This window comes from Pelodiscus sinensis, chromosome 17, assembly GCF_052426305.1.
Source record: "Pelodiscus sinensis isolate ZL-2025 chromosome 17, ASM5242630v1, whole genome shotgun sequence".
Classification (NCBI taxonomy): Eukaryota; Metazoa; Chordata; order Testudines; family Trionychidae; genus Pelodiscus; species Pelodiscus sinensis.
The window spans coordinates 13837315-13862121 of record NC_143068.1 but is presented as its reverse complement, the minus strand read 5'-3'; the positions used below and the strand labels follow the sequence as shown (position 1 = coordinate 13862121).

At 41.1% G+C, this 24807-nt stretch overlaps 1 protein-coding gene across 1 annotated transcript in view; it reads left to right on the top strand.

The window, feature by feature from the left end:
• Positions 1–23906, top strand: part of PHACTR3 (phosphatase and actin regulator 3) — a 207490-nt gene extending 183584 nt beyond the window's left edge. Inside the window, exons 9-13 of the mRNA XM_075901114.2 lie at positions 12029–12084; positions 16409–16470; positions 17651–17791; positions 21023–21099; positions 23327–23906. Of these exons, the coding sequence (XP_075757229.2) occupies positions 12029–12084; positions 16409–16470; positions 17651–17791; positions 21023–21099; positions 23327–23342 (352 nt within the window). The 3' untranslated portion in view covers positions 23343–23906. The remainder of the gene's footprint in view (positions 1–12028; positions 12085–16408; positions 16471–17650; positions 17792–21022; positions 21100–23326) is intronic.
• Positions 23907–24807: the final 901 nt, after the last annotated feature.

The following is a 24807-nucleotide window of genomic DNA, read 5'->3' as shown; positions in this document are numbered from 1 at the left end:
AAGGTGGACAGAAATCTGGCTAAATTGTCAGGTCCAATGGGTAGTGATTGATGGCTCAATGTCTGGTTGGTGGTCAGTGTCAAGTGGAGTACCCCAAGGATCAGTTCTAGGGCTGGTTTTATTCAAAATCTTTATTAATGACCTAGAGGAGGGGATGGATTGCTCCCTCAGCATATTTGCAGAGGACACTAAGCTAGGGGCAGAGGTAGATACGTTGAAGAGCAGGGATAGGGTCCAGAATGATCTAGACAAATTGGAGGATTGGGGCAAAAGAAACTCATGAGGTTCAACAAGGACAAGTGTAGAGTCCTGCACTTGGGATGGAAGAATGCCAAGCATTATTACAGGCTGGGGACCGACTGGCTAAGTAGCAGTTCAGCAGAAAAGGACCTGGGGACTACAGTGGATGGGAAGCTGGATATGAGTCAACAGTGTGCCCTTGTAGCCAGGAAGGCTAATGGCCTATTAGGGTGCATTAGGAGGAGCATTTCCAGCATATCTAGAGAAGTTATTATTCCACTTTATGCAACATCTGGAGTATTGCATCCAGTTCTGCCCTGCCTCCCCCGTTACAGAAGGGATATGGATGCATTGGAGAGGGTCCAGTAGAGGGCAACAAAAATGATTAGGGAGCTGGAGCACATCGTCTACAAGGAGAGGCTGTGGGATTTGGGCTTATTTAGTCTACAGAAGAGAAGAGTGGGGGGGATTTGATAGCAGCCTTCAACTGCTGGAAGGGAGGTTCCAAAGAGGATGGAGAGAGGCCGTTCTCAGTAGTGACAGATGGCAGAACAAGGAGCAATGGTGTCAAGTTGCAGTATGCATGGTCTAGGTTGTATATTAGGAAAAACTATTTCACTCGGAGGGTGGTGAAGCACTGGAATGGATTCCCTAAGGAGATGGTGGAATCTCCATCCCTAGAGGTTTTTAAGTCCTGGCTTGACAAAGCCCTGGCTGGGATGATTTAGTTGGGGTTGGACCTGCCTTGGGCAGGGGGCTGGACTTGATGTCCTCCTGAGGCCCTAGGATTCTATGATTTTTGGAGCATCACAGCTGCAGAAGGTTATTGCGCCAGCAGGAGGTGTTGGTCTCTCTCTTCCTTGGGCTGGCAAAGTTTGAACATCTGCAGGGCATATGAAGGTCTGAACCAGGCACAATCAAGTCACTGCGTAGATTGCTATTGACTTCCATTGGCTTTGGATTGGGCTCCTGGAGTGCACAAATAGAGAAACAGCTGCTGCTCTATGTAACTGTCCCTTCTGAAGATCTAAGGAACCCTCCGAAGCCAGTGGTCAAGTACTCTTGAGTTTTCATAGGGGAGAAAACAGACCTGGGCGGCTTTGCCCTCTCAAACTGCCAGCCTGGCCCCGCCCACACGCCACCATCCCAGAACACCGACTGTAGGTGAACTGGGAGTGGAGCGTTGCTGCCTCTGAGTGCCCACCCTCCCCACGCTCTGGGGCTGGGGCCACGTGCCCACTCTCCCCATACTGCAGGGAGGGAGGTGGCGGCACACTGTCCCACCTCTCCGTGGTGCAGGGAGAGGGGAGGCAGGGACTCAACAGAAGGGATGGGGGATTGACTCCCCCCAGCCCTACCTTCACCAACCACCCATAAAAACAGGGCTTAACTTGTAGCATTCTCCATCTGAACCCTCCTGCCTAACGAGACAGCGGTGCTTTGATTTTGAGTATTTCAGCCCCTGAACAGTGTATCTGTACATTGTACTATGCAACAACAGTCAGTCTGTCCATTGGGGAGGGTGGATTGCAGTGTGTGAGGGGCAGATATCAAGCTAGGTTTGTTATTCTGCCCTCATCTGTAGTACCTGAGCCCCACCCTATGGGGCTTCTATGTAACTGGGATCATGGTGGTGCAGAACTGCAACTCAGTGGTGGGGGAAGTGAGTTTGGGCACAAGCACGCTGAGCCAAACATCACACTGAGTTATAACTTTGGGGGGTCAGGACAGAATTTGGGACGGTGTCCTAAATGGGACAAAAAGGTCTGTATCTTAGGCTAGTCATATGGTATTTGTAAAAGGATGTGAGGGGCCGGACTTCTTAGATGTAGATTGGCAACACCACAAAAAGTCGCTTTTTTTCCTCTGGGTATGAGAGCTATTTGAGGGTAATATGAGGTATGACGTGGCCCACGATACATTATAATGTGCCATTTGAAACCTGCCATGCAAGACAGCCCTGCATTTTGTAAGAGTGACGTAGTGCTGGTAGCATGACATATTGTCAAAATACTTTTCTTTGTTAAAGTAGCCAAAGGCCAGATTTTTTTAATTAGGCATGTAAGGCTCATGGCTCAGCTACACCAGCATCATGTTCAACACAGCTGCAGTTGGGGAGGAAACGGTGTTTCTGAGCTACTTGTCTGGCTCCCCTTCTCCTGAACTAGCCCTTGGCACAACCTAGAGTGGCCATAATGTTGCTCTAGACCCATGGCGTCCAACCAGTTCAAAAGCAGTAGCCACTATAGGCTACATCAGTCATGCCAGTAGGGCCACAGTAGGGCGGGGCAAATACCACACCTGCTGGAGGCTTGTAGTTTGAAGCAGCAGCTCCTTTCCCACCTCCAACTATGCCCATGCTTCTAAGTTGTATGCATAACTTAACTGTTATGTAATTGTTATACATTGACTATTCAGGTACCACTTTTAAGCATATGCTTAGTGTGACTTCTCTATTTGGAGGGTAGCATCAGTCATGCCAGTGGGGCCACGAGTGGGGTGGGGCAAATTCCACACTATAGTGGCTATTGCTATAGCGAACTAATCACACTCAATCAGCCAAATAGCCACATGTGGCTAGCCTCTTGGACACCATGGCTCTAGAGTATGATAGTGTAATAACCCACTAGCTATTACACCTCAATTTCAAGATTAGTCCAGAGGACCCTAGAGCCTTCATGCCCATGTCCCTCTGGGGAATGCCCCCTATGTGGAACTGGGGTACAGTAGCTGGTGTCTGTGGGGTTCTCTCTTTAGGGCAGTGTTAAGTTCCAGGACACTGCTGAAGCAGCACACACACACACACACACACACACACACACACACACACGCCAGCCGAGGCAGGAATTCTGGTCCATCTTTGCCATGATTGCAACTCCAAAACGGGAACCCCATATCAAGTGAATAATTAGATTTATCTGTGCACACAGATGTCTACATTGCACTGCATGTACAAGTGAGGCTCATGTTTTGCTTTAACAGTTGCATACTTAAACCAAAAAACCTCTGCTCCCCTAATTTTTTCAAAACCAAAATGCATTTTAACTTCCTGGGCAAATTTTCTAGTCCCTTTAATAATTATTATACATTGAGTATTCAGGTACCACTTTTAAGCATATGCATAGTGTGATTTCTCAATTTGGGGGGCAGCATCAGTCAGCAGTGGGGCAAGTTCCACACCTGCTGAAGACTTGTAGTTTGAGGCAGCAACTCCTTTCCCACCTCCAACTATGCCCATTCCTTCTAAGTTGTTTGCATAACTTAACTCTGTTTGAACAAGCAAACAGCATAGCAGTGGCCATATTTAAGTTCTCTTTCCAAGTACCTTGACTTATGGTTTCATTTCTGTCATGATCCACACCCACCATATGAATTAACTGTTTTTTTAAATGCAATCCGCAGCCACAGTTGTTAGATGACGAAGGCTACATGGCAGAACATACACTAACATTCACCCTCTTCCTTTTGCTCTTTAGCTTATTGTTGTCACAGAACAGCAGTAGTTGCTCTTCGAGCTTTTTCAGTAACAAGATGTGTCACCCCCGCACCACTTTATACATGCTCCTAAATTACCCAGGGTAAAACAAGCTCATGTCTGTGGTGCCCACCTTCTAATTTTGCAAACAAACAGGGAAGTAACTCCCACCTCAGATTTACTATGACCCATAATTGTACATTGAAAACTGTACTGCAGCGCCTGTCATGGTGAAATACATGGATGACTCAAAGGCCTGGCACGCACCCTAGTTACAGCTACTAATAGGAAGGATGAAAATAAATGCCTGGTTGTATTGTGCTTGATATTCTGATAATAGAGATGCCTATTTCAGATTCAGGCATTTCCTCCTGATGTTCAGCGTTGGCACATCTCACTGGAGCAACAGCCCTCAGAGTCACACTGAACGCTTTTCTATACATTCTAGCACACTGATTCTTTTCCTAGCACAGAATAAGAACTTTACACAAGTTTAAAATCATGGATGGATGGATCCTTCCTTCCAGCCAAAGAGACTCAAAATTGGTTTTTCCACAATTCAGTACAAACCAAGCACACATCCGTTTCTAGGAAAGACCTTGCTATCTCAAGCAAATGTCTCACCTGAAATGTTGCAAAATCCCAACTCATAGCATAGGTGAGAAAAATCGGAGCACATGGAGCAGCAGACGCTTTTACACCAAATTTTGCAAAACCAAACATGTGTGGGTCTGCTAGGCTCTGCGTTCGGGCTCTGCCCGTCTTCAAGAACCGCAGCAGCAGCTTTCAACAGCTGTGTTTACTACAGTGGCTTAGAAGCAGAAGGCCAGCTCCTCAGCTAGTGTAAACCCCTGGCACACCATTGGTTTCAATTGAGCTCTGCCTATTTATGCAAGATGAGGATCAGACCCATACTTTTACATGCCTTCTGAATACGCAGCTGCTACACCCCAGATAATGTCATAAGTAGAGCCCAGCACAGATACAAAATTTGTATCTGCATTTGCAAAAGCGATCTACGGATATTTACATCCATGGATTCGGATACTGGCAGATATAAAGCAGCTATCTGTGGATTTGCAGGACTTTAGTCGTAAGGAAGTGTCCAATAATCACACTCAGGATACCTATCCTGCAGATGAATGGTGCAGATCCTGTGAAGAACTCCATTTAGGGAGCACAAAGGAAAGTGCATGAGTCAATTTCCTCACAGGTCTGATACACGCTGCCTCTATTCTCTCTCATAACCCCTGTCTGACAGGAGATTCAACGATTAAAGTAACCTGCAATCCCTGAAGGGCTCTGGATGTTTATCACTCTGTGCGGCTGCAGATCAATCAATGTCATTAACTTTGGTAGAGAACTAGTCCTCAGGTTAATTCCCTGAAACATGAGGAAGACAACTGCTGTGTGTGGACTAATTGTGGACCTATTGAGTGATACACATGTAGGTGCATGTGTTTATTGCTGAACTCACCAACATGTGACCTGGCACTAGAGGAGACAGGCAATTAGTAGTCCCCCTGCAAGCTGGATCCAGTGACTGAACTCGTGTTTGTCCTTCATGTTGCCTTAGCTGGGACTCAAACCAGGAATCTCATGGTAAAAGGCAATAGCAGCTCTACTGGGTGAGCTGATGAAGAATCTCTCGCTGATCAAGTCAGTAGGAACTATGGTAATTGCCTCTGCAGGCAGCCTGGTCTTGCATGGCAGATGCCTTCACATGTGCACCAAAAGAAAGAGAGCAGACAAGAGAGAATCACTGTTTCCCTTTTTACTATCAGCAAGTGGCTTCTAGGAACCTCAGTGGATGCACATTTGCATATAAAGGGGAAAACACAACCCAGATCCACCTCCACATCTCCAGAAGTAAGCCAAAGAGCTACAATGCGACTGATTTGCTTAGGTCACTGGCTGCTCAAAAAAAAATTTTTCTTCAGTGAAATAAACAGTGGGAAAAATGCTTTGGGTCAAGTTACACATTTTGTTTCATTAAGATTTTTAATTTAACAATTTAAATAAAACGGAAGTGAATGTCAGGACACTTTGAATGAAAGTTCATGTGGAAAATGTCATGAGGTTTTAAGGTTCCCTCACTAGCCCCCAAAACAATTTGGTGAAATCAATAAATTCATACAATGTTGCAAGTCTGCTTTTTCCAGTGAAAACAACTGCAGCTGAGAAGTGTTGCCATTTCTGTTCGGCACCGTGCACGGTGCTAGTGCGAGTTGGCCCCCGCATATTGGGACTGTTGTGCAGGCCTATTTATGATGACACATTTGGGACCAATTTACTATTGGCTAGTGAAATTTTGGTTCATTTTATGAAAACATGGCATTAAAGCTGGATTTTGGTAAATAGCCGAAGAACATCTGGTTTTGATGGCTCATATTAACCTGGCATGGAGCAAAGTGAGTTTTGTAACCTCTTCTGAGCTTTGGAGGGAAAACACAACCCTTAGTTTTCCAATAATGTAGGGTAAAAGAGTAGCATGAAGTGCTTGGATTTTGGATCAGATGATTTGGTCTTCATCAAACTTGTGTAAATTATGCACAGATGTGCAGGCAGCTTTGCTATGGTGTTTGTGTGTGATTGACAAGGAAATACCATTTAAGACTTGCACTGTGTTCCATATGCTAGCTGCATTCCACAGAAATAAAGTCCAGGGGTCAAATGCCCCCTCACTCGCTCTTGTGGATCAGGCTCAGTACAGCTGAACTAGCCTGCAGATCTTGTCTAGTTTTCAGGGAGGTCTGGAGTTAAACTGAATGCAAGGAAACTTTACATCCGAAATGGCTTGATGCGTGCAGCAAAGAGAGGAAACAGTCCCTTGTCACAAATAATTCAAGATACTGACACTAAGGTTCAGGGCTAGCCCTACCATGAGGCGAACTGAGGCGGCTGCCTCAGGTGCCAGACTGTGGGAGGGTGCCACTAGGACCAGAGTGTAGAAAATTGTGTCTTCTGCTGGCGCTTATGTATTCTCTCTGGAGAACAGGAAGGCAGAATTGAGACCTTTCAAAGTTTTGGCCCAAGCAAGGGGACATAAGGGTGTCATTTGAGCTCTCTGCCTCAGGTGCCAAAATGTTGTGGGCCGGCCCTGCTAAGGTTTCAGTGCATTTACAGTAGGGAGATGAAAGTTTAACCATGTAAATGGTGAACCAATGAGCCTGGGCTTACTGGTTAACATTCACGGTTATTCACAGGCTCCCACCCTGTTCCTGAGGAGCTGGCTGCCACCCTGCACTGATGCTTCTATATCAGAGGCAGCAGTCGGCTCCTTGGGAGCCGGGCTACAGGCAGGTGCACACTGGCTCGTGGGGAGCTGATGGCCATCCCATGTGTACATTTTCAGTGGTTACAGTTGGTCAATTACATGCATTTTCACATCCCTAATTTACAGCATATGATGGGCCCAGATGGATGCTCATTCTGGTGGCCAGAAGCAGACAGGAGTCCAATCAATGTGAAAATCCTATTAACAAGGACAGCAGTTCTGCTGTCTTTTACAAATCAATTGAGCTCTTAAAGTAAGGCTTGCTCCCTGTCAGGAAGAGCTTTCAGAGACACTAGAGTTAATCTTGCTCAGTCCACTAGCTGCATAACTGCACCCTCTTCCCATGCTTTGACTTACTTGCCATCCACCTTGTCCTCCAACGTTACAAAGCCAGGGCTTCCCAGCTGTGGCCTGAAACCTGCTGTCAGCCTTAATTGCGGGAGATTTTAAAGCATGTGGAGGAGTTCAGTGTTTCTTGTAAAGAGTCCCAGTCTTTGATAGCACTTCTATCAAAGGGGAGGGAGGAACCCCTCAAGATAAGTCATTTCTCGTAGACAGATGTCACTTGTCTGCTTTGCACAGAAAGGAGAAGCTATGGCAGCCACGGTGTTGGCTGGGGATCCAACGGCTCTCTTTTTGGGGAGGCTTACTGAGGTCGGGGGAAATGGGAAGGGTTTTTGTTTTCTTAAGGCAGGGGAAAAAAATCCCTCAGTTTCTATTCAGTTCTCAGCATGGCCTATCAAGTAGGGAAGCGACAGCTCCTTGCTTACAGAGCCTGAAGCAGAGTCTCCCCTGCAGAGATGTTAAACAGGTTCAAAACACAGAGACTGTGTCCAGACTCAGAGGGTTTTTCGGGAAAAGTATCCTTTTTCCGAAAAAACTTCACCTGCGTCTAGACTGCAGCCGCGTTCTTTCAAAATTAAATCGAAAGAACGCGGCTTTTCTTTCGACGGCGGTAAACCTCATTTCACGAGGAAGAAAGCCTTCTTTCGAAAGTGCTTCTTTCGAAAGAAGGCGTTCTTGAATGTAAATAGGGCTTCTTCGAAAGAGAGCATCCAGACTCACTGGGTGCTTTCTTTCGAAAAAGCGGCTTGCTCTTTCGAAAGTTCCACGTGCAGTCTAGACGCTCTCTTTCGAAAGAGGCTTGCAGTCTAGACATAGCCAGAGACAGCTGAAAACACCATTCAAAAGGAAACACCCTGCTCTGACCAAGGCCTGTGCTCATCTCTCTCCACATCAAGCTGACTCACTGAGCACGTAGGAGTCTATAGTTCAGGGCCACAGTTGTCCACTGTTTACTCTGAGGTGAACTAAGGCAGAAGGTCTCCGGGAGGGAGGCTGCAGTGGTGCAAGATGGCTGCAAATCCTCCTTTGGGGAAAAAGAAGGTGCTGGCCAGCTTGGAGGCATGTCTGAAAGCCTGGCTGATTTGGTAAAGTCCTACAGAGCCCCCAGGGGAAACTTCTGGGGATCCCTTTGGGACAGGGTAAGCTGGGGAGCTGAGGTGGATATGGGCCTTGCTACTGAGAAAGCAAGAGCAGTTTCTTGTCACTGCGAACGGCTACATGCCATGCAAGAGGCACGGGACATATGCTGAGTCAGGGGGTTACTCAGCTCACTTTGTGTTTCCAAGCAGGGAAGCCTCCTCCTGCAGGACACCTGGTGAAACATTGCAGCAGAGAGAAAAGGGACTAAGCCAAGTACTTACATACAGAGACTGCTCCAGAGAAATATCACAAAACACTGCAGCCCTTTGAGAATCTCTCAGCCAGGAAAGCTTTTCTCTTTCCCTCCAGTCTCCCTGCCTTTCTGAAGTGGGCTTCTATAGCTAAAGGTACAAGGAGGCCTTGTTCTCCCAGACAGGGCTACACACAGCTGCCTTCCATCCTTTCCAATCAGAGCAAAGGGAGGGAAGCAGCTGGAGCCGTTAACCTTTGCTGGCTAGCTGCCAATCTCCCATATGCCTGTGAATGCATCTGGAGTGAAAGAAACCTTTACATCCCACTGTATGTCCAGAAACCATGGAGCTGCTCTCATACCACAGGATGGAGGCCAAATAAATGCAGATATCCTACCTGAGCAGTACATAGAACAACTGCAAATAATACGCAACTATACCAGGATACTCACACAGCCATAATGGTAATATCACTCACAATGTTATCATAAGGTCTGAATATATGGAATTTTTCTGAAAGCCCCTGCTCCTGGAATCATGTTATTTAATAAGACATTTTCTTTTAAGAGCAAGTGAATTTCTTGCGCTCATGGCTGTGAATAAAAAACATTTTAAGAAGTCATATTTTGAAGCTAATTTAATGATTTCTTGGAGGGGAGAGTCTGACTTGATTGCTGAATATTTGAGGATGCCAGTACTGTATAAAGGGCTTGTTAGCTGTATGCCTGGTCATGTCCATGTTTATTTATCATGTGCAGTTTCTGTAATTGCATCTGTATACAGATAGTCCCCGAGTTACGAACGAGTTACGTTCCAAACACTTGGTCGTAACTTGATCTGTTCTTAAGTCGGACCCCATTCATTTAAATGTGATCATGCTGTTCGTAAGCAAGGATCACGTTCATAACTTGGAGACCAGCTTTAATGGGAAGTTGGTTGTAAGGACGAATGGTTGTAAGTCGATGCATTTGTACCTCAGGGACCACCTGTATATGGTGTATACGCATTCAGGTCTGAAAATCTGGTCTTACATCATGTGCTAATGAATTTAGGCAGAGAACTGATTTCAGTTTTCTGATTGGAGACTAGTCTTTGTCACCAACACATTTTTTTTCCAGTGGGGGAATTTCCAGGTATATTTGTGAGTGCAAAAAAAGGGAGGGTGGATTTTAAAAAAAAGAGGGATTACCATCACACACAAATATACAAATCACCAATATCCATAAGCACTCCAAACACTGCTTTAATTTTTCTGATCTTGGTTAGTTTTTTAAATCTTCTCTTTTAAAGGCCCTTCAAAAAAGAATGAACAGTTCCTAAGAGAATCTATAAGCATCACATGGAAGTGCTGTAATTAGAACTGCTTTGATAAAGGCATGTGAACAGAAGGTCTGGTGGCCTTTTGATTTACAGATAAACTCACAGTATAAATCACTCTTCCCTGGTTTGGATTGTGAAGAGCATGTTAATCTCTTGAAATAAAACCTCCTCACAGAATTGGATCAGTGCTGAGACATACAGTGATGGGGATGGGAGTGGCAGAAGGAGGGGAAATATGAATTAAAAACATGTGGCCACATTCTCATCTGGGGCATGTCTGAATAATTTCATTCACTTCAGTAGAAGTATGCTGAGATATACTGTGAGTCTAAGGCAAAAGCCAACCCCACCCCCCACAAAATATCCTTGTGGAAGATGGGCAGGTGGTAGAGGGGAAAATGGCTGGAGTTGGGGCAGAGGTTATTACCCAAGCACTAAAGCTCAGGGGACCAAATCTTGCTATCATTTACATTGGTTTAAATCAGAAGTAGCTATACCAAATTCAATGGAGATACTCCACATTTACACCAGCGATACTGATGGCATGTCTTTACTGTGGGCCAAATCAACAGGGCAGTGATTGATTCAGCAGGAGTTGATTTATCATGTCTAGTATAGACATGATAAATCAACCACTGAGCACTCTCCTACTGACTTGGATACCCCACTAGAATGAAAAGTTCAAGGAGAATTGATGGGAGAGTGTCTCCCGTTGATACGTTGTAGTGAAGACACTGAGGTAAGTAGATCTGAGTCCACCCATTTCAGCTATGTTATTCACATAGCTGAAGTTGCATAACTTAGATTGAGCTCCCCCCAGTAGCGTAGATCTACCCCAAGAGTAGATTTGGCCCCATCATTGGTTTCAGGAGAATTTATTTAAAAAAAAGGCAGAGCCAAGAAACTGATTTCTATAGTAAATTTGATCAGGTGACAAATGCTGGGGGGGAGGGAGAGGGGAACCTAGCATCAGAGACTTTGTCATTTTAGTATCTGTCATCTCTTTATTTCTTGTGTATGTGACACAGTTCAATGTTATAAGTTCCTTGTATAATTCTGCCCTTTATTTACAGTGATATTAGATTCACTTTCATGGTACCTGTGACTCGCCGTGTTAGCCCGTTGCTCTCAATCATTTTGTCTTTGGAACCTCCAGACTCCTACTGTGCAACATGTATTTCAGGGAGGAGACAAGAATACTTAATATTCTCAAAAATCAGTATAAACCCTTTTAGATCTCTGTTGGCTGGATTTTGTTTGAAAGCGAGCAAATGCAGTAACTATAAATGTGTGTGTGGGTGTTCAATTACCTGAGATTCTCTGCAGATATTAGCAGTGTCTCTTGAGGGAAGTCTCATTTGGTATGCAGGATAAAATCGCTAAGGCACTGATCATATGATTTGAAGACTCAATCCTGAGGCAGCACTACTGAAGGGGGAGGTGAAGCTCCATAAGACATTCACTCGATTCAGACAGCAGGAAGCTGTGAGCAGCACATGAATTTTATTCTCTAGGCACTAGTACAGCTAGTGGACGGCTCTGTCATATCTGTAACCAGGAAACCACCCTGCACAGAGCGGCTTTATTTCTAGCAAGGCTATTTTTTTCCCAGGCTGTATCATTGATGATGCTAGAAAAAGGGCACCCATCGCTACATGAGAGTATAAAGTGGAGGCAGTGATTGCTGCAGAAGATTTTTAAGAAACCAGTTTGATTTTCAGGGTAACTGCCTCCTCAAGAATGAATTTAACTATTGTGGGACACTATTTTTGGTTGACTTTGTTTGGAAAATAGGATGAAAAGAATGTGTATGTGAGGGAAGGATTACACTGAGCACAGAGCAAACTAAAGGAAAACTTCCATCTGCACTGCTGGCATCTGGGAAGAATAAAGGGACTAAATATCCAGCTTTCAGGATTCTCTTCCTCCACTGACTGGAGATGATTTTCTGAGGAAAACCCCAACACCCACACTTAGCCCAGCACAGACTTTTGCAAGAACAGACATGGTACAAAACGTGATTTTGGTATTTTTCCGCAGGCGCCTGAGCCAAAGACCTGATGTCGAGGAGCTTGAAAGAAGGAATATACTTAAACGTAAGTACTATAAAAAAATTATAGCATTTTGTATGTTTGTCTTGAAACTAACTAATACATTTCTCAGAGTCATTCCCCCACTGTGGACAAGTTCATGCCCTCCCTTTGGGAATGGATTTGTAACCAATGTAATTTTCGCGGGGATGTGATCTGGTGTTTGATATGTGTCCTTGTCTGAAGGCACATTACTTGCTGAAGAAAAAAGGAATGATACAAATCTGGATTTTGAAATAATTCCAGCTGTTCTGGCTGCAAGGGAAAGGAAGCATGGTCTTGGTTTGACTTAGTTTAGCAGTCACCTCGATTATCATTTTACACAGAAAGTCAGGACGAACTGTCAATTAAAATCCATCAATGCCAAAGTGAAGCACACAAGCATCCTTGCAGAACACTGACTCAAGTAAATTGCATGAGATCCATTGCTGACCTTTCTAATCTAAATGAAAACTGAACGAAATACAGCAAAAGGCAAGATATTGCAAGAGTATCAGACTCCTTGCCTGTCACTGTTGTCTTAGCTGCTAGAGACTTGCTGAACTTTCTTTAGATGGCTGGGGATTCCCCAAAGGATGAGAACAAGGGAATCCTGAAAATTGTTTCTGTTGTCACATGGGGTAATCGAGATGGAAAAGGTGGAGTTCCAACTCTTTAAAGAAAAAGCACCATGCAATCTCCTGTGTTCGTGGTGTATTTTAGAGCCAAAAATGTAAAAAGACATTATTGTGAAAAATTACCAAATACTTGTTCAAATAGACTTGAATAACATAATAGAATATGTGTTTGCCTTCTATAAAAGCAGTGCCATCTTTGGATTTTGTTTAAATCACGTCTAATCATTTAGATGGCTGTATTTCACTAGTGCACAACATTGTCTAAATAATTTGCTTACTTTAATCATAATTTAATGTCACAAGGTTGGGCCTGTTGTTCTAACCTGATGGTTTGTTCAGGTATTTGACAAATTCATTGTCTTGTTTAAACCAAAGAACAAAGTCCCTGTAATGTGGGGGATATTAGTTTTCCAGAATGGTTTAGAAGATTTAGGAAGAGACTTTCTTTACGAAGTCTAAATGTATATACCAGTTATTTTCCTGAAGGTGAACACTGGAAATACATAGACAAGTTCTACTAACAAACACGAAACAGCAGCATGAGCACAAGATTACAATGTCACTAAATTTGTGAGGATTTGGATTGCATGCTGCTTTTTCTTTCATTCAGTTTACACAAGAGGGCCTGGTGCTGCTCCCATTGAAATCAATAGAGTTTGAGGGACAGAGAGAACTGAAGTGGGTTCTTGGGGTATTTGATTGTTATTAAGGTATACCTAACCATTTACTTTGTAAATAGTTCTTGTGACATGTAAATTAAATTACCCACTCAATGCATACACATATTCATTTACACATATTCAAATTGCAAATAACACATATTCTTATGACCTGTAAACATATTAACCCAGTTTAACTTCTACCTTATCCATCAAAAGGAAAATAAATGAATCTCCCATTAATAACCTGCTTCCTTTGGTCTCTGGTCTAAATCAGAGCTGAGCTCATATGAAAATCTGGTCCTTCATGTTTGTTACTTTCTGACATACACTAGCTACATCCTTAATCTAGGTTAAACTGACCAGCTTTAATATAAAAAAATTGTTACGTTCATATAATGAGCTTAGAGAGAGCTAAAGCAGAACAAAAGATAAAGCAGAATTAAAGATATGTCCTTAGTGCCAGCTAAACAGACTGGGTTAGATTCCGTGCCCATAAATCTGGAGTAACTCTGTATACTTCAGTGCAGTTACTCAGGGTTTGCACAGGGTTTATCTTGGATCAGAAGATGCACAATTCTTTTTCATTATATTAAAATGTCAACTACATTGCAAAGAATCCAGGTCACCACTGGGCCAGCAGGGACCTTAGAACAAATAAAAAAGAAGGGTCATTTGACAGCAACTGTTGAAAAATAAAGTCAGTGTTCAAGTTAGTGACAGATACTGATACTGTTCTCAATTATTTTAATGAGATCATGATTATATCTCATAATTATATTGGGACTTCAGTTTAAATCAGAGTTCCCTCACCAGTTGCACGGGTTTGCATGACTGAGACCGAAGGCAGTTATATGCTCATAAATACTTCCTCATGTGGGTAATACTACCCGAAAAGATGTTTTAGGGATTAATTAATAGAACACTGCAAATCCATGGATATTCACGAGTATCTGCATCTGCAGATGTGGACGCAGATATCTGCGGCTCATTTTTGCAGATACAAATTTTTTATCAAGAACCCTGCAAATGTGCAGATATCCACTTTATATCCGCAGGTGTCTGCATTCATACATGTCACTGTGGACATCTGCGGCTCATTTTTTGTAGCTACAGGTGTGGATGTGGATACAGATTTTGTATCTGTTAATTAGTTCATATTTGTAAAGTCTTCCAAGATGCTGAAGTGCTTTTATGATGTTATTTTTATGCATTAATGAGCTGAAGAGGGTGTTTAAAAAAAATTTCCCTCATGAAGGCCACTCTGAGATAAAAGAGGTAATTAAAAAAAAACCCTCCAACTCTTTCTTGTAATTGAACTGGTTTTATTCATTCCTGTATATTTAGACATAGAGAAACACTACTTGTTCAGTGCAGAGCACACCTGCCTCAGTAACTATGTGTTCAAAACTAATAATCTGTCCCAAGAAGTCAGATGGGTTTTTCCATTCTGTTTTGAGAGCAAGCCATTGATATTCATACTCAAACAGCTTTTCTTACATCAGATTGTGCAATCCCCGCTTCATTCTTAACACTAGTGATTGTTTCCGTGTCATGCATAGTTTAGAATTCCCTGAACAAGTCAAAGAAAGCAAGGGTGTGAGTTACATGACTGTGTGTGACACTGTATAATCAGGACTGTTACTCCATTGAGATGTGTAGTGTTAAAATTATCCATGTACTAATGAATGGAGCCAAATACAGGCAAGGTGAGGTTACATCTCCATTCTTTTTTTTTTTTTTTTTTTTTTTTTTGTGATTTGCAAATGAAAAAAAAAGATTGAAATCCAGATCTCTAGGCTCACTGATGGTTAAACATCTTTTCCCTAGGTCTCTAGTATTGTTTAGGTCATGGACTTGAGTCTAAATTTAGTAACAGATAGCATTAGAAATAGAAATCCATTAACTGATATCCTAAGGCAAAGGATGTATTTCACACAATGGTACAGGAACTCCAGGCTATTTTTAGATTCAGTGCGTAGGAGTTATCACGGTTTGAATGTTAATACTCACAGCACACAAAAGCAAATAGCTTAGGTTAGAACAGACCATCACTCAAGAAAACCAGTGAGTATAATGAGAATCTAATATGATTGGAATATCTTGAATAGCAGAGGGAAAAGGAATGTATGTAATTCAAGGCTGAATATTGTAGCTATGTGACCAGCTCAAAATGAAGCCTGAGAGTATAAGCTCATGAGTTACATGCTTTCCCTGAAGCACGTACAGGAAAACGTTTCAGCATCTTAATGCAAGTATGAGAGGACTCTAAAAAAAATGGCATAACAAATGATCATTCATAATTTTAAAGGTATTGCTTTTTCCTTTAAAAGTGTATCTAATTGAAGAATTGGATTGACTGCTTTATGTTTATTAAAGCTCATTGTAAATGGAAGTTGTCACAGGAAAAACTGACATTGGCATAAGTGATTCTATGTAGACCCCTGTGCAGAGACAAAATTGGTATCTACATCGGGGGGGGGGGGCGGGGAGGAATCGGACATGACAGACTTTCTGGGCCCCTGGGCAAGGCGTGTAGGGGAGGGCACAGCTCTGCATTCCTGGAAGGGTGGGACTACCTGGACCATGTCACACTGTGCTTCCTACTACACACCTCCCCCTCCCCCAGCAAGCCCTCAGAGCCATGCCATTCCTACAGCAATTTAAAGGGACGAGGGCTCTGGCAACTGATGCCGCAGTTGAGAGCCCCAAGCTGTTTTGAATCGCTGGGCCCAGGAGCAGTTGCCCGCTTTGTCCCCCCCGCCCTCAATGGTGGGCCTACACACATCTGCAAAAATGATCTGCAGATATCCAAAAATTTGCAGAGTTCTAGATATAAAATATGTATCAGCACCCTCGTTTGTATCTGCAAAAATGAGCAGTACACATCCGTGGATATTTCTGTGTCCTCACTGAAAGATAGCTGTGTATTCTGGCAGCACACCAAGTGGGTATAGTAAGGACCAAACTGTTGAAACTTTTATTGCCTGGATGGATTGGAAACAACTGATTTTCCTACATAAGGAAAGTAATCTTTTTATATATTTTCTGTAGAAAGAAATGATCAAACGGAGCAGGAGGAAAGGAGGGAAATCAAGCAGAGGCTGACAAGAAAGGTAAATTTTTAAAATGTTGTCAGTTAACATAAACTAACAAAGATCCCAGAGTAAAACCAGTATCTAAATATTTTAAATAATTTTAAGGACAAACAGCTGTGGTGGTCAGAATTAAATAAACGACATACATGTACAATTATATGTGAGACAGTTGTATTTAATAACTAGAATAGAATATAACTACGTCTTAGATATCTATCTGCAGACATCAGTTCCTTAAATGGTGCTCACTGTATTTGAGAGGCTAATGGAAAATTTACACAAGGAGCTAAAATCAGCTAATTTGAGACCATTTGTCTCATCCTGCATATTTTGCAACGATATTGCTAGGAAAGCAGTTCCTTTCCACTGTTTGTTGTGAGAATCCCAGAGTAAGCTGACTTCTTGCTGAGCAGCAGGTGCGTTCCTACCTGAAATTTCTCCTTGCAGATCTTTTCATTTTAAGATCTATAAAGTTGATAATACCAGTACAATATTCAAAGTCATATTATGATGACAGTTTGCTAAGGCTTGGCTTTGTAGTCATTATGCTGGCTCCAATCCCGAATCCCTTACTTAATCAAAGTTATGGGAATTTTGCAAGACTGAGTTGTTACATTGGAATCCATTGTAGTTACTTGAAATATACTGCAAGTTCAGCTTTGTGAAGCTCTGTGTGGCAAGATGTTCTATTATAAAGCCACTGTACAATAGCCCTCAGTTCCATTTACCCATTATTACAATAACTCTCAGAAAGGTTTCAGTAGCTGGATATGAAGTCTAGTTAACAGAAAAAGCCTTTGTAGAAAGACCCAAGATAGCACAGTATTAAAAATGAATGATTTTCCTTTATAAATACTATCCTAATGTTTCTAATCTTAGATACATTTCACTCACTGATTGTAGGGCAGGTTCTGAACTCCGTTATAAATGAGAGTCTGGAATGATGGCATTACCCATGTAAATGAGATCAGAATCTGGCTCAGTATCTTAATGTCTCAGTGTATTTAAGATGAATGAATTAATGTCAAAGCTTTTCAGTTTAAATATATGTATATTTTAATATACATAAATATACAATACATATAATGAAGATTTGGAATAAAAAATGCATGTGATTTGATTTTTCTGCTGTTCCATGTGTGTCAATTTTTCTTCCTACTCATACTGATATACTTCTTTACAAAACTCATTGATACAGCTCAATCAGAGACCAACAGTCGATGAACTAAGAGACAGAAAAATTTTAATTCGATTCAGCGATTATGTAGAGGTGGCAAAAGCACAGGACTATGACAGACGAGCAGACAAACCCTGGACAAGACTATCAGCAGCCGATAAGGTACAGACATATTTACAAATATACTTAAGTGAATCACTATCTTTTTATTTGCTTTGTCTATAACAGTTTCTCGGATCATGTAAACAATGGCATAACTAAAAGAGTCTTTATATTCTAAGGAAATACATATTGGAGTGATTGTCTGCTCTTAATGAAAGTTACGGGACCCCCCATGAATCAAATTTTGTACTCAAGTTAATTGGGTTGAACAGGTGTAACTGAGTAGAATTTATAACCATCTACTCTTTAATAATTCATGGAAGTTACACACATGGACACATAACAGAACAGCCCTAAAGACAGTTAACAATTATGTACTAATAGCTGATGCAGCGGGGCCAAGGCCAGGGATATGGCAGCCCTAGTAGCAAGGCCAGGGATATGGCAGTCTGGGTGGCTGCAGCCTGACGGGGGAGAGGCTAGGGCCAGCAGTGGGGAGTGGAGTCGGGCTGGGGAGCTGGTAGCAGGGGACCTCCCCTGGTCCAGAAAATTCCCTTTATTACACGCTTAACATATATTTGATTTTTTGCTATGTTCTTGTAGCCATGTTGGTCCCAGGATATAAGAGAACGGTTGGATGACGTAATTTATTGGCCCAACTTCTGTTGGGCTTTTGAGCTTGTCCCTTACACCAACAGAAGTTGGGACAATAAAAGATATTACTTCATCCATCTAGTTTCTCTCATATACTTGATTTACTGTATTAAATGAACCTAGAATCCATACTTAACTAGTTGTGTGCTAAGGATTTCACTTAATATAAATCAGGCTAGAATGTTTACTGAACAAGAAGTTTTAAAGTTTTGGCTTAAGACTGCAGGAGGCTGGGAGAACATCTGGAGATGTTGATCTAATTATTGGATACAACAGCAAATATAGGACTGGATTGCTTACTGTTCGATCCTGGGCTGTGGAAATCAGATATGTCTTTTTCAGTTTCATATGTGCCTAATAGTTTCCCCAACAAGAAGGTAGCATATTTATGATTCGTGTAATAAAAGGTTTTAGAGAACACTAACATTTAGGATTTATTTTTATTTGCCACCTTTGTCTTAGTTGTCTTCATGAATTCATTAAAAAGTGGTTATATTATGTGAAAATCAATACTGTAAAGCAGAAATTTTATTGGTAGTTTGGGATAATTAAACTGGTAGTTTGGGACAGTTTTATAGATTTGAGGCTGAAGCAAATCCATACCACCAGGTATATGTGTGTGTGTGTTAACATTTTTAAATGGGAAGCATAGCTCAAGGGTGTTGTGTTTTGTTATACTTTAGCTAGAGACACTCATCAGAATATATATGACTTATTTGCTTTATAATCAAACTCCCACTCATTGGATTACATCCCCTGCATCCACAGTTATTCTACAATGTACTAACTGAAATTGGAACTGAGAGCTATATAAGAATTTAAGTCAGATTCCAACCTTAGGGTACCTCTACACAGCAACATTATTTCGAAATAACCAGTGTAATTTCGAAATAACTTAGCCAGCATCCACACAGCAGGCAGTTATTTCAAAATAATGTCAAAGTACTGTCAAGTTGGAAGACTTCTTACTCTGAGGCCTGTAACCCTACTGTACAAGGAGTAAGGGAAGTCGGAGGAAGAGTGCTCTATTTCGAAATAAGTGCTGTGTAGATGCTACCAATTTCAAAATAAGCTATTTAGAAATAAACTACACAACTGATGTAGCTCAATTTGCATAGCTTATTTCTAATTAAGCCCTGCTGTGTAGATGCACCCTTATATGTGTAATTCAGCCCATTGAATCCAAGAGTGGATTTTGTGCCAATCATTAGGGCAAACTGAATCATGGTGTAAATAATACCTCTCCATAGATATCAGTAATGTTGCACCCACTCACAGTAGTTCTTAATCTGGTGTGAAACATGAAAGTCATCGTCAAACCCTTTTAAGCAACCCTTTGTCTTGTCCTGAGTATGCAATTAAACTTTTAGCTATCTCAGTCACTTGACAAACTTGCATTCACATCTCATTGGCTGAAAAAAATCCAATTATTTCTGGGCAAAAATTAGACTACTTTCCTTCAATAATCCACATTTCTGATTTGACACACTCTTGCGTATTAAAGCTTCACAAATTTAGATAGCTAAATTGTATCTTAGTATTAATGAATTTACAAAAGCATTCTAATATCACCTAATCCATTAACAATAGTCATTTGGGGAAAGGTAACAAATCAGTTTACAGTTGCTTTGGATTTTATGGTGTGTAATAAATCAAGAGAGAAAATTTTCCCCTCCCATATGATTATGCAACACCATACATATAAATGGCTATAACATCTGGTCCTTTATTTGCATATTATGACAACAGAGTCTGATATTTATTTATAAATGGGCCAGTACTGAAATTCGACACATTTCAATTGTTCAATTGTTGGATGAATAATTACTGCTTCTGCTCATTAACTTAACCAGAGTGTGTCATTAAGTGTTAGGGTACATCTACACTAGCCCCTTAGATCGATCTAGGGAGGCTAATAAGCACAACTGGAATTGCAAATCAAGCTGGGATTTAAATATCCTGCACTTGATTTGCATGTTCCCGGCTGGTCGCCATTTTAGAAATTGACTAGCCCGATGTAACTGCCCGCGTCTACACGCGGCAGTGAAATGGGATTCCGATTTAAAGCCCCTAATTCGAATTAACTGGTGAACTTCATTGCAGGAGGAATACCAGCTAATTCGAGTTAGGGCTTTAAATTGGAATCCCGTTTCACTGCCGCGTGTAGACGCGGGCAGTTACTTCGGGCTAGTCAATTTCTAAAATGGCGTCCAGCCGGGAACATGCAAATCAAGCGCGGGATATTTAAATCCCGGGCTTCATTTGCAATTCTGATTGCTCTCATTAGCCTCCCTAGATCTGTCTAGGGAGCTAGTGTAGACGTACCCTTAGAGAGTGAGCGTTATGAATTTAGGTTCCTCTCAAGACTGTTTCTACCAAAGGGTCTCAGAATCAGCTTGTTAGTGATGACTGATGATGTGCAGTAATCCTTTGCAATAATGGTTTTGATTATAATATTTAGTCAATGTCTTTTAAAGACGGTGACCAACCAGCCACATGTCCTTTGTTTGTAGCCTATCACACACTCTACATGGGATTTGTTGTTTTACTTATTTTTAAGGGCTCTTTGCTATTTTAAAAAAATTGTTTACAAATGTAAAGTGATCTGCTAACCTTGCTTCCATTTTAAATTCCTAGGCAGCAATTCGTAAAGAGCTAAATGAATACAAAAGTAATGAAATGGAGGTACATGCATCAAGCAAGCATTTGACAAGGTTGGTCACCAGATATTTGTTCATTTTCCATTATATGCAATATCAATTCTTTTGAGCCCCGAATCTGCAGAATATTTTCTTCCTGCATGGCTATAAAATCTACAGAGAAAGTTGTACCTTGGGGAAAAAATAAAAGTGTTTTGCTTCATCGTAGAGGATTTGCTGTTAAGATTATCATCTGTTGACAAGCAGCTTCCTCCTAAAACCCCCAACCCTCAAAATGCATTGCTGGTATCTGTGATTTAAAAGGCCATGACTGAAGCGGAAACACAAGCTGTGCTGCACAGAGAACATGACATGAGTTATGGCAGATGAATAAGCAAAGTACTTAAGTTTGCAGACTCATCATTCAGCTGTAATACCAATGCAGAACAATAATAAGACAAAGTATTTATGCTACAATACATAAGAAAAGCCCTGTACTGATTATAAATAACACACAATGGATTCACTCTGTTGGATTTTAAAAGAAAAAGCTCTGCTTTAAGGTTTCAGTATCATTCACTCACTCATGGTCTTGCCAGCTTTTTCAATAGAAAGTAAAAGTTTTAGTAGCCTATGTAAAATGTACAGTGGATCTCAGTTCAGTTACTAGTGGAAGAAAGTCAGCATCATAAAACACACTATCACAATTATCTTGAATTGGCAGCTTTGTAGGTAATTCAGCAGAGAAGCCAAGGATCAGATAATATGGCTTATATCTCAAATTACTGAGTCACTCCTAGGTAGGGTAGAAGCAGAATGGTGAAAGTGGGAGGATGTCTGCACTGGCACTGTCTGTGAGCACATATATTATTGTTATTCAGAAGAGTCCTTACTAACCAACACTGTTAATCTGGCACCATTCACAATTACTGTGGCTGGCCATGTAATCGTGGCAGATGCACACATTTTTAAACAAACATACACACGCACATTTTTTTGAAAATTTAGGCTATCATCTCCACTATTCTAGCTTCTTCGCGTCTTGAAGAAGCGTATGCCATTATTGAAGAAGTTAAAAGAGCAAACAGATGTGATAGAATAATCACATATGATATGCATTAGGTAATTTTGAAGTACATAAGTCAAAGGTGTCAGAACATATGAAAATATATAATTTCACTACCAAATCTCCAAAAAGGCATTAATAAAAAGGGTTTTGAATAACCCCTTCATGATACATTTTTAAATAATTCTATGCATTTTACCAAGTACAACTTATTGTGGAATTACTGTCACCATTGCATCACCATGCTATGTATATAGCATTTACCAATTATGATTTGAAAGTAATTTTTAAACCTGGAAGATTACATGCCTTTTTATATGTATTGGGTAGGCCCAAAATGATATTCTAATTAACTCATAATGATGCTGAAAACATAGTCTGATATGTAAATTGCTGGTTACATCATTAAAACCCTTTTAAAAATGCAACTGTAGTTCTACAACCTCAATAATGTACTACTATATGCTGGAATGACTTAGGTGTTTTGCTACAAGTGTCATGTCAAAATTACATTCTGACTATTTTATTACTACTTAGATAATGGTAGCATACAAACTGTGGCAGGCACTTTGCAAAGCCACTAGAAGACATGGCTCAGTCTCAAAGGTAGTTAGGTGACTAACTACTATTTAAATCAATTAGAGTTACATTCTTATGCATCTCTGAAGATATGCATCATGTCATTGTTTTGGAATGTAATCTGAAAAAGGCAGACAGCGAAAGTTTGAAGTAAAAGGAAGCAATTAACATTTAAGCAAAGCAGTCAGGAGATGATATGTTATCTTATTAATTCAATTTTTGAATTCTTTTCAAAGTTAAATCCCTGAAGTGTCCCTTTCTCCATAGCTGTGCCCTGCAGTTTTTCCCCCACACCAATTCCCAGCTTTACTTCTATTCTCCTTAAAGCAAATATGTGATGGGGAGATTTGGAAGGGGGAGGGGGGAGTCCATGAAGAACTAAAAGAACATAAAAAGAACATAACAGAACTCAAGGAAGAGAGAATTCGTAGTAGAGGGAACCTGCATGCAGCGAGTACTTTCTTGAGAGGCACTCAGTGGCACAGGACCAAAAACAAAGGGATCAAATGCTATGAACCTTGACATTTTTTTAGTCATATTGACCTTATCCCCGGAACATATTGGGGATCTTTCATGACTAAGTTGCTTTAGAAATGTGATTCAATTATATTAAACTGAATGGACCCATTTTTAAAACGTCTTTTTTTAATCTTCTAGATTTCACAGGCCATAAAGATTTTCTTCTGAGAAGAATTTGTCTTTACTTTTGATACTGCTGCTGAACACACATCAGGGAACGTATAAAGGTCTTTCCCTGAAGTTCAGTCCATGATAACCTGATGTTTATGTGAGAGAAGTACTGTGGAGGTGAAACCTCTGCAGCACATACATACAGGAGCTACCAGAGGACGTACTTCGCTCTTTGAAGCCTGAAGAGTGATGGCCTGTGAGGTGGGAGGATCAATTGGAAATGAATGAAGTAAAGCTACTGGAAGGAACTTACTACTCTCCTTTAACACTTGTTTTAAACTGATTTGCAGCATATCTTGGAAAAGGAGATGTGTGCATGTACAGGCTTTACCATTCCAGGACCTCTGACATAATGGACATGACGCACTGTCATTCAGTATTACGTTGAGCAGACATTTTGAACTAATCACAATTGGTTTGTAAAACACTTACGTTCATGTAATACAAAATTATTTAATGTATTATAATTTTTCTTTTTTATATAATGTCTAACAAAAACACAGCTGCAACATTTTTGATTCCTGTTAATTTTGTTCTTTAATTAAATGACTACTTATTGCAGGAAATGAGTGCACTTCTTTTAAACTGCTTTTTTTTCTATCTGTAAGTAGAAGAGGGAATTTTTGATTATTATCAGCTAGATTTCCCACACCACAAATTCTGCACATGGTCTGGGAGACCTTGAACGGTGTAGTTTAGAAAATGGGCTTCTCATCTTCTGGAAGTAGAATATTAAACCGGATTCTTACAACTGGGCTATATCTACACTGGCAGCTTCTTGTGCAAAAACTTGCCTGCAGTCTACACTGCATGCACGTTCTTACTCAAGTAAATTTACAGTATAGCATTGTAAAACAGGGCTTCTTCCGGAAAAGTTATTCCTCTCCCCACGAGGAATAAGCCCTCTTGTGCAAGAGCTCTTCCACAAGAGGACAGTGTAGACAGGCAACATGAATTTCTTGTGCAAGAGGCCCCTATGGTTAAAATGGCCATCAGAGCATTCTTGCACAAGAGAGTGTCCACACTGCCATGGACACTCTTGTGCAAAAGCACATGCCAGTGTAGACGCGCTCTTGTGGAAGACTTTTTGCGCAGTAACTCTTCCGCAAAACAGTTCTTGTGCAAGAAGCTGCCGGTGTAGACATAGCCCTGGAGTAACTCTACAATGGCTGAAATTCTGGCTCTTTGTAAGAAATATAGTGTCTATTATTACAGTAAAAAATTATGAGTGTTGACAAATTTAAACGTGACATAGGTGAACTGTCAAATACACTTCATTGACTATAAACTATTGATATATTCTTTTTCTAGTAAAATGCCATTTCTAGAAGCCATTTGTACATCTTTGCAGGGCATGTGTCCAAGGCATGACTGAGCACTTGCTGAACAGTTCAGCTTAATGTTGCGCTAGATTTAACCTTGAATAACCTTATACATCTGATGGTCAT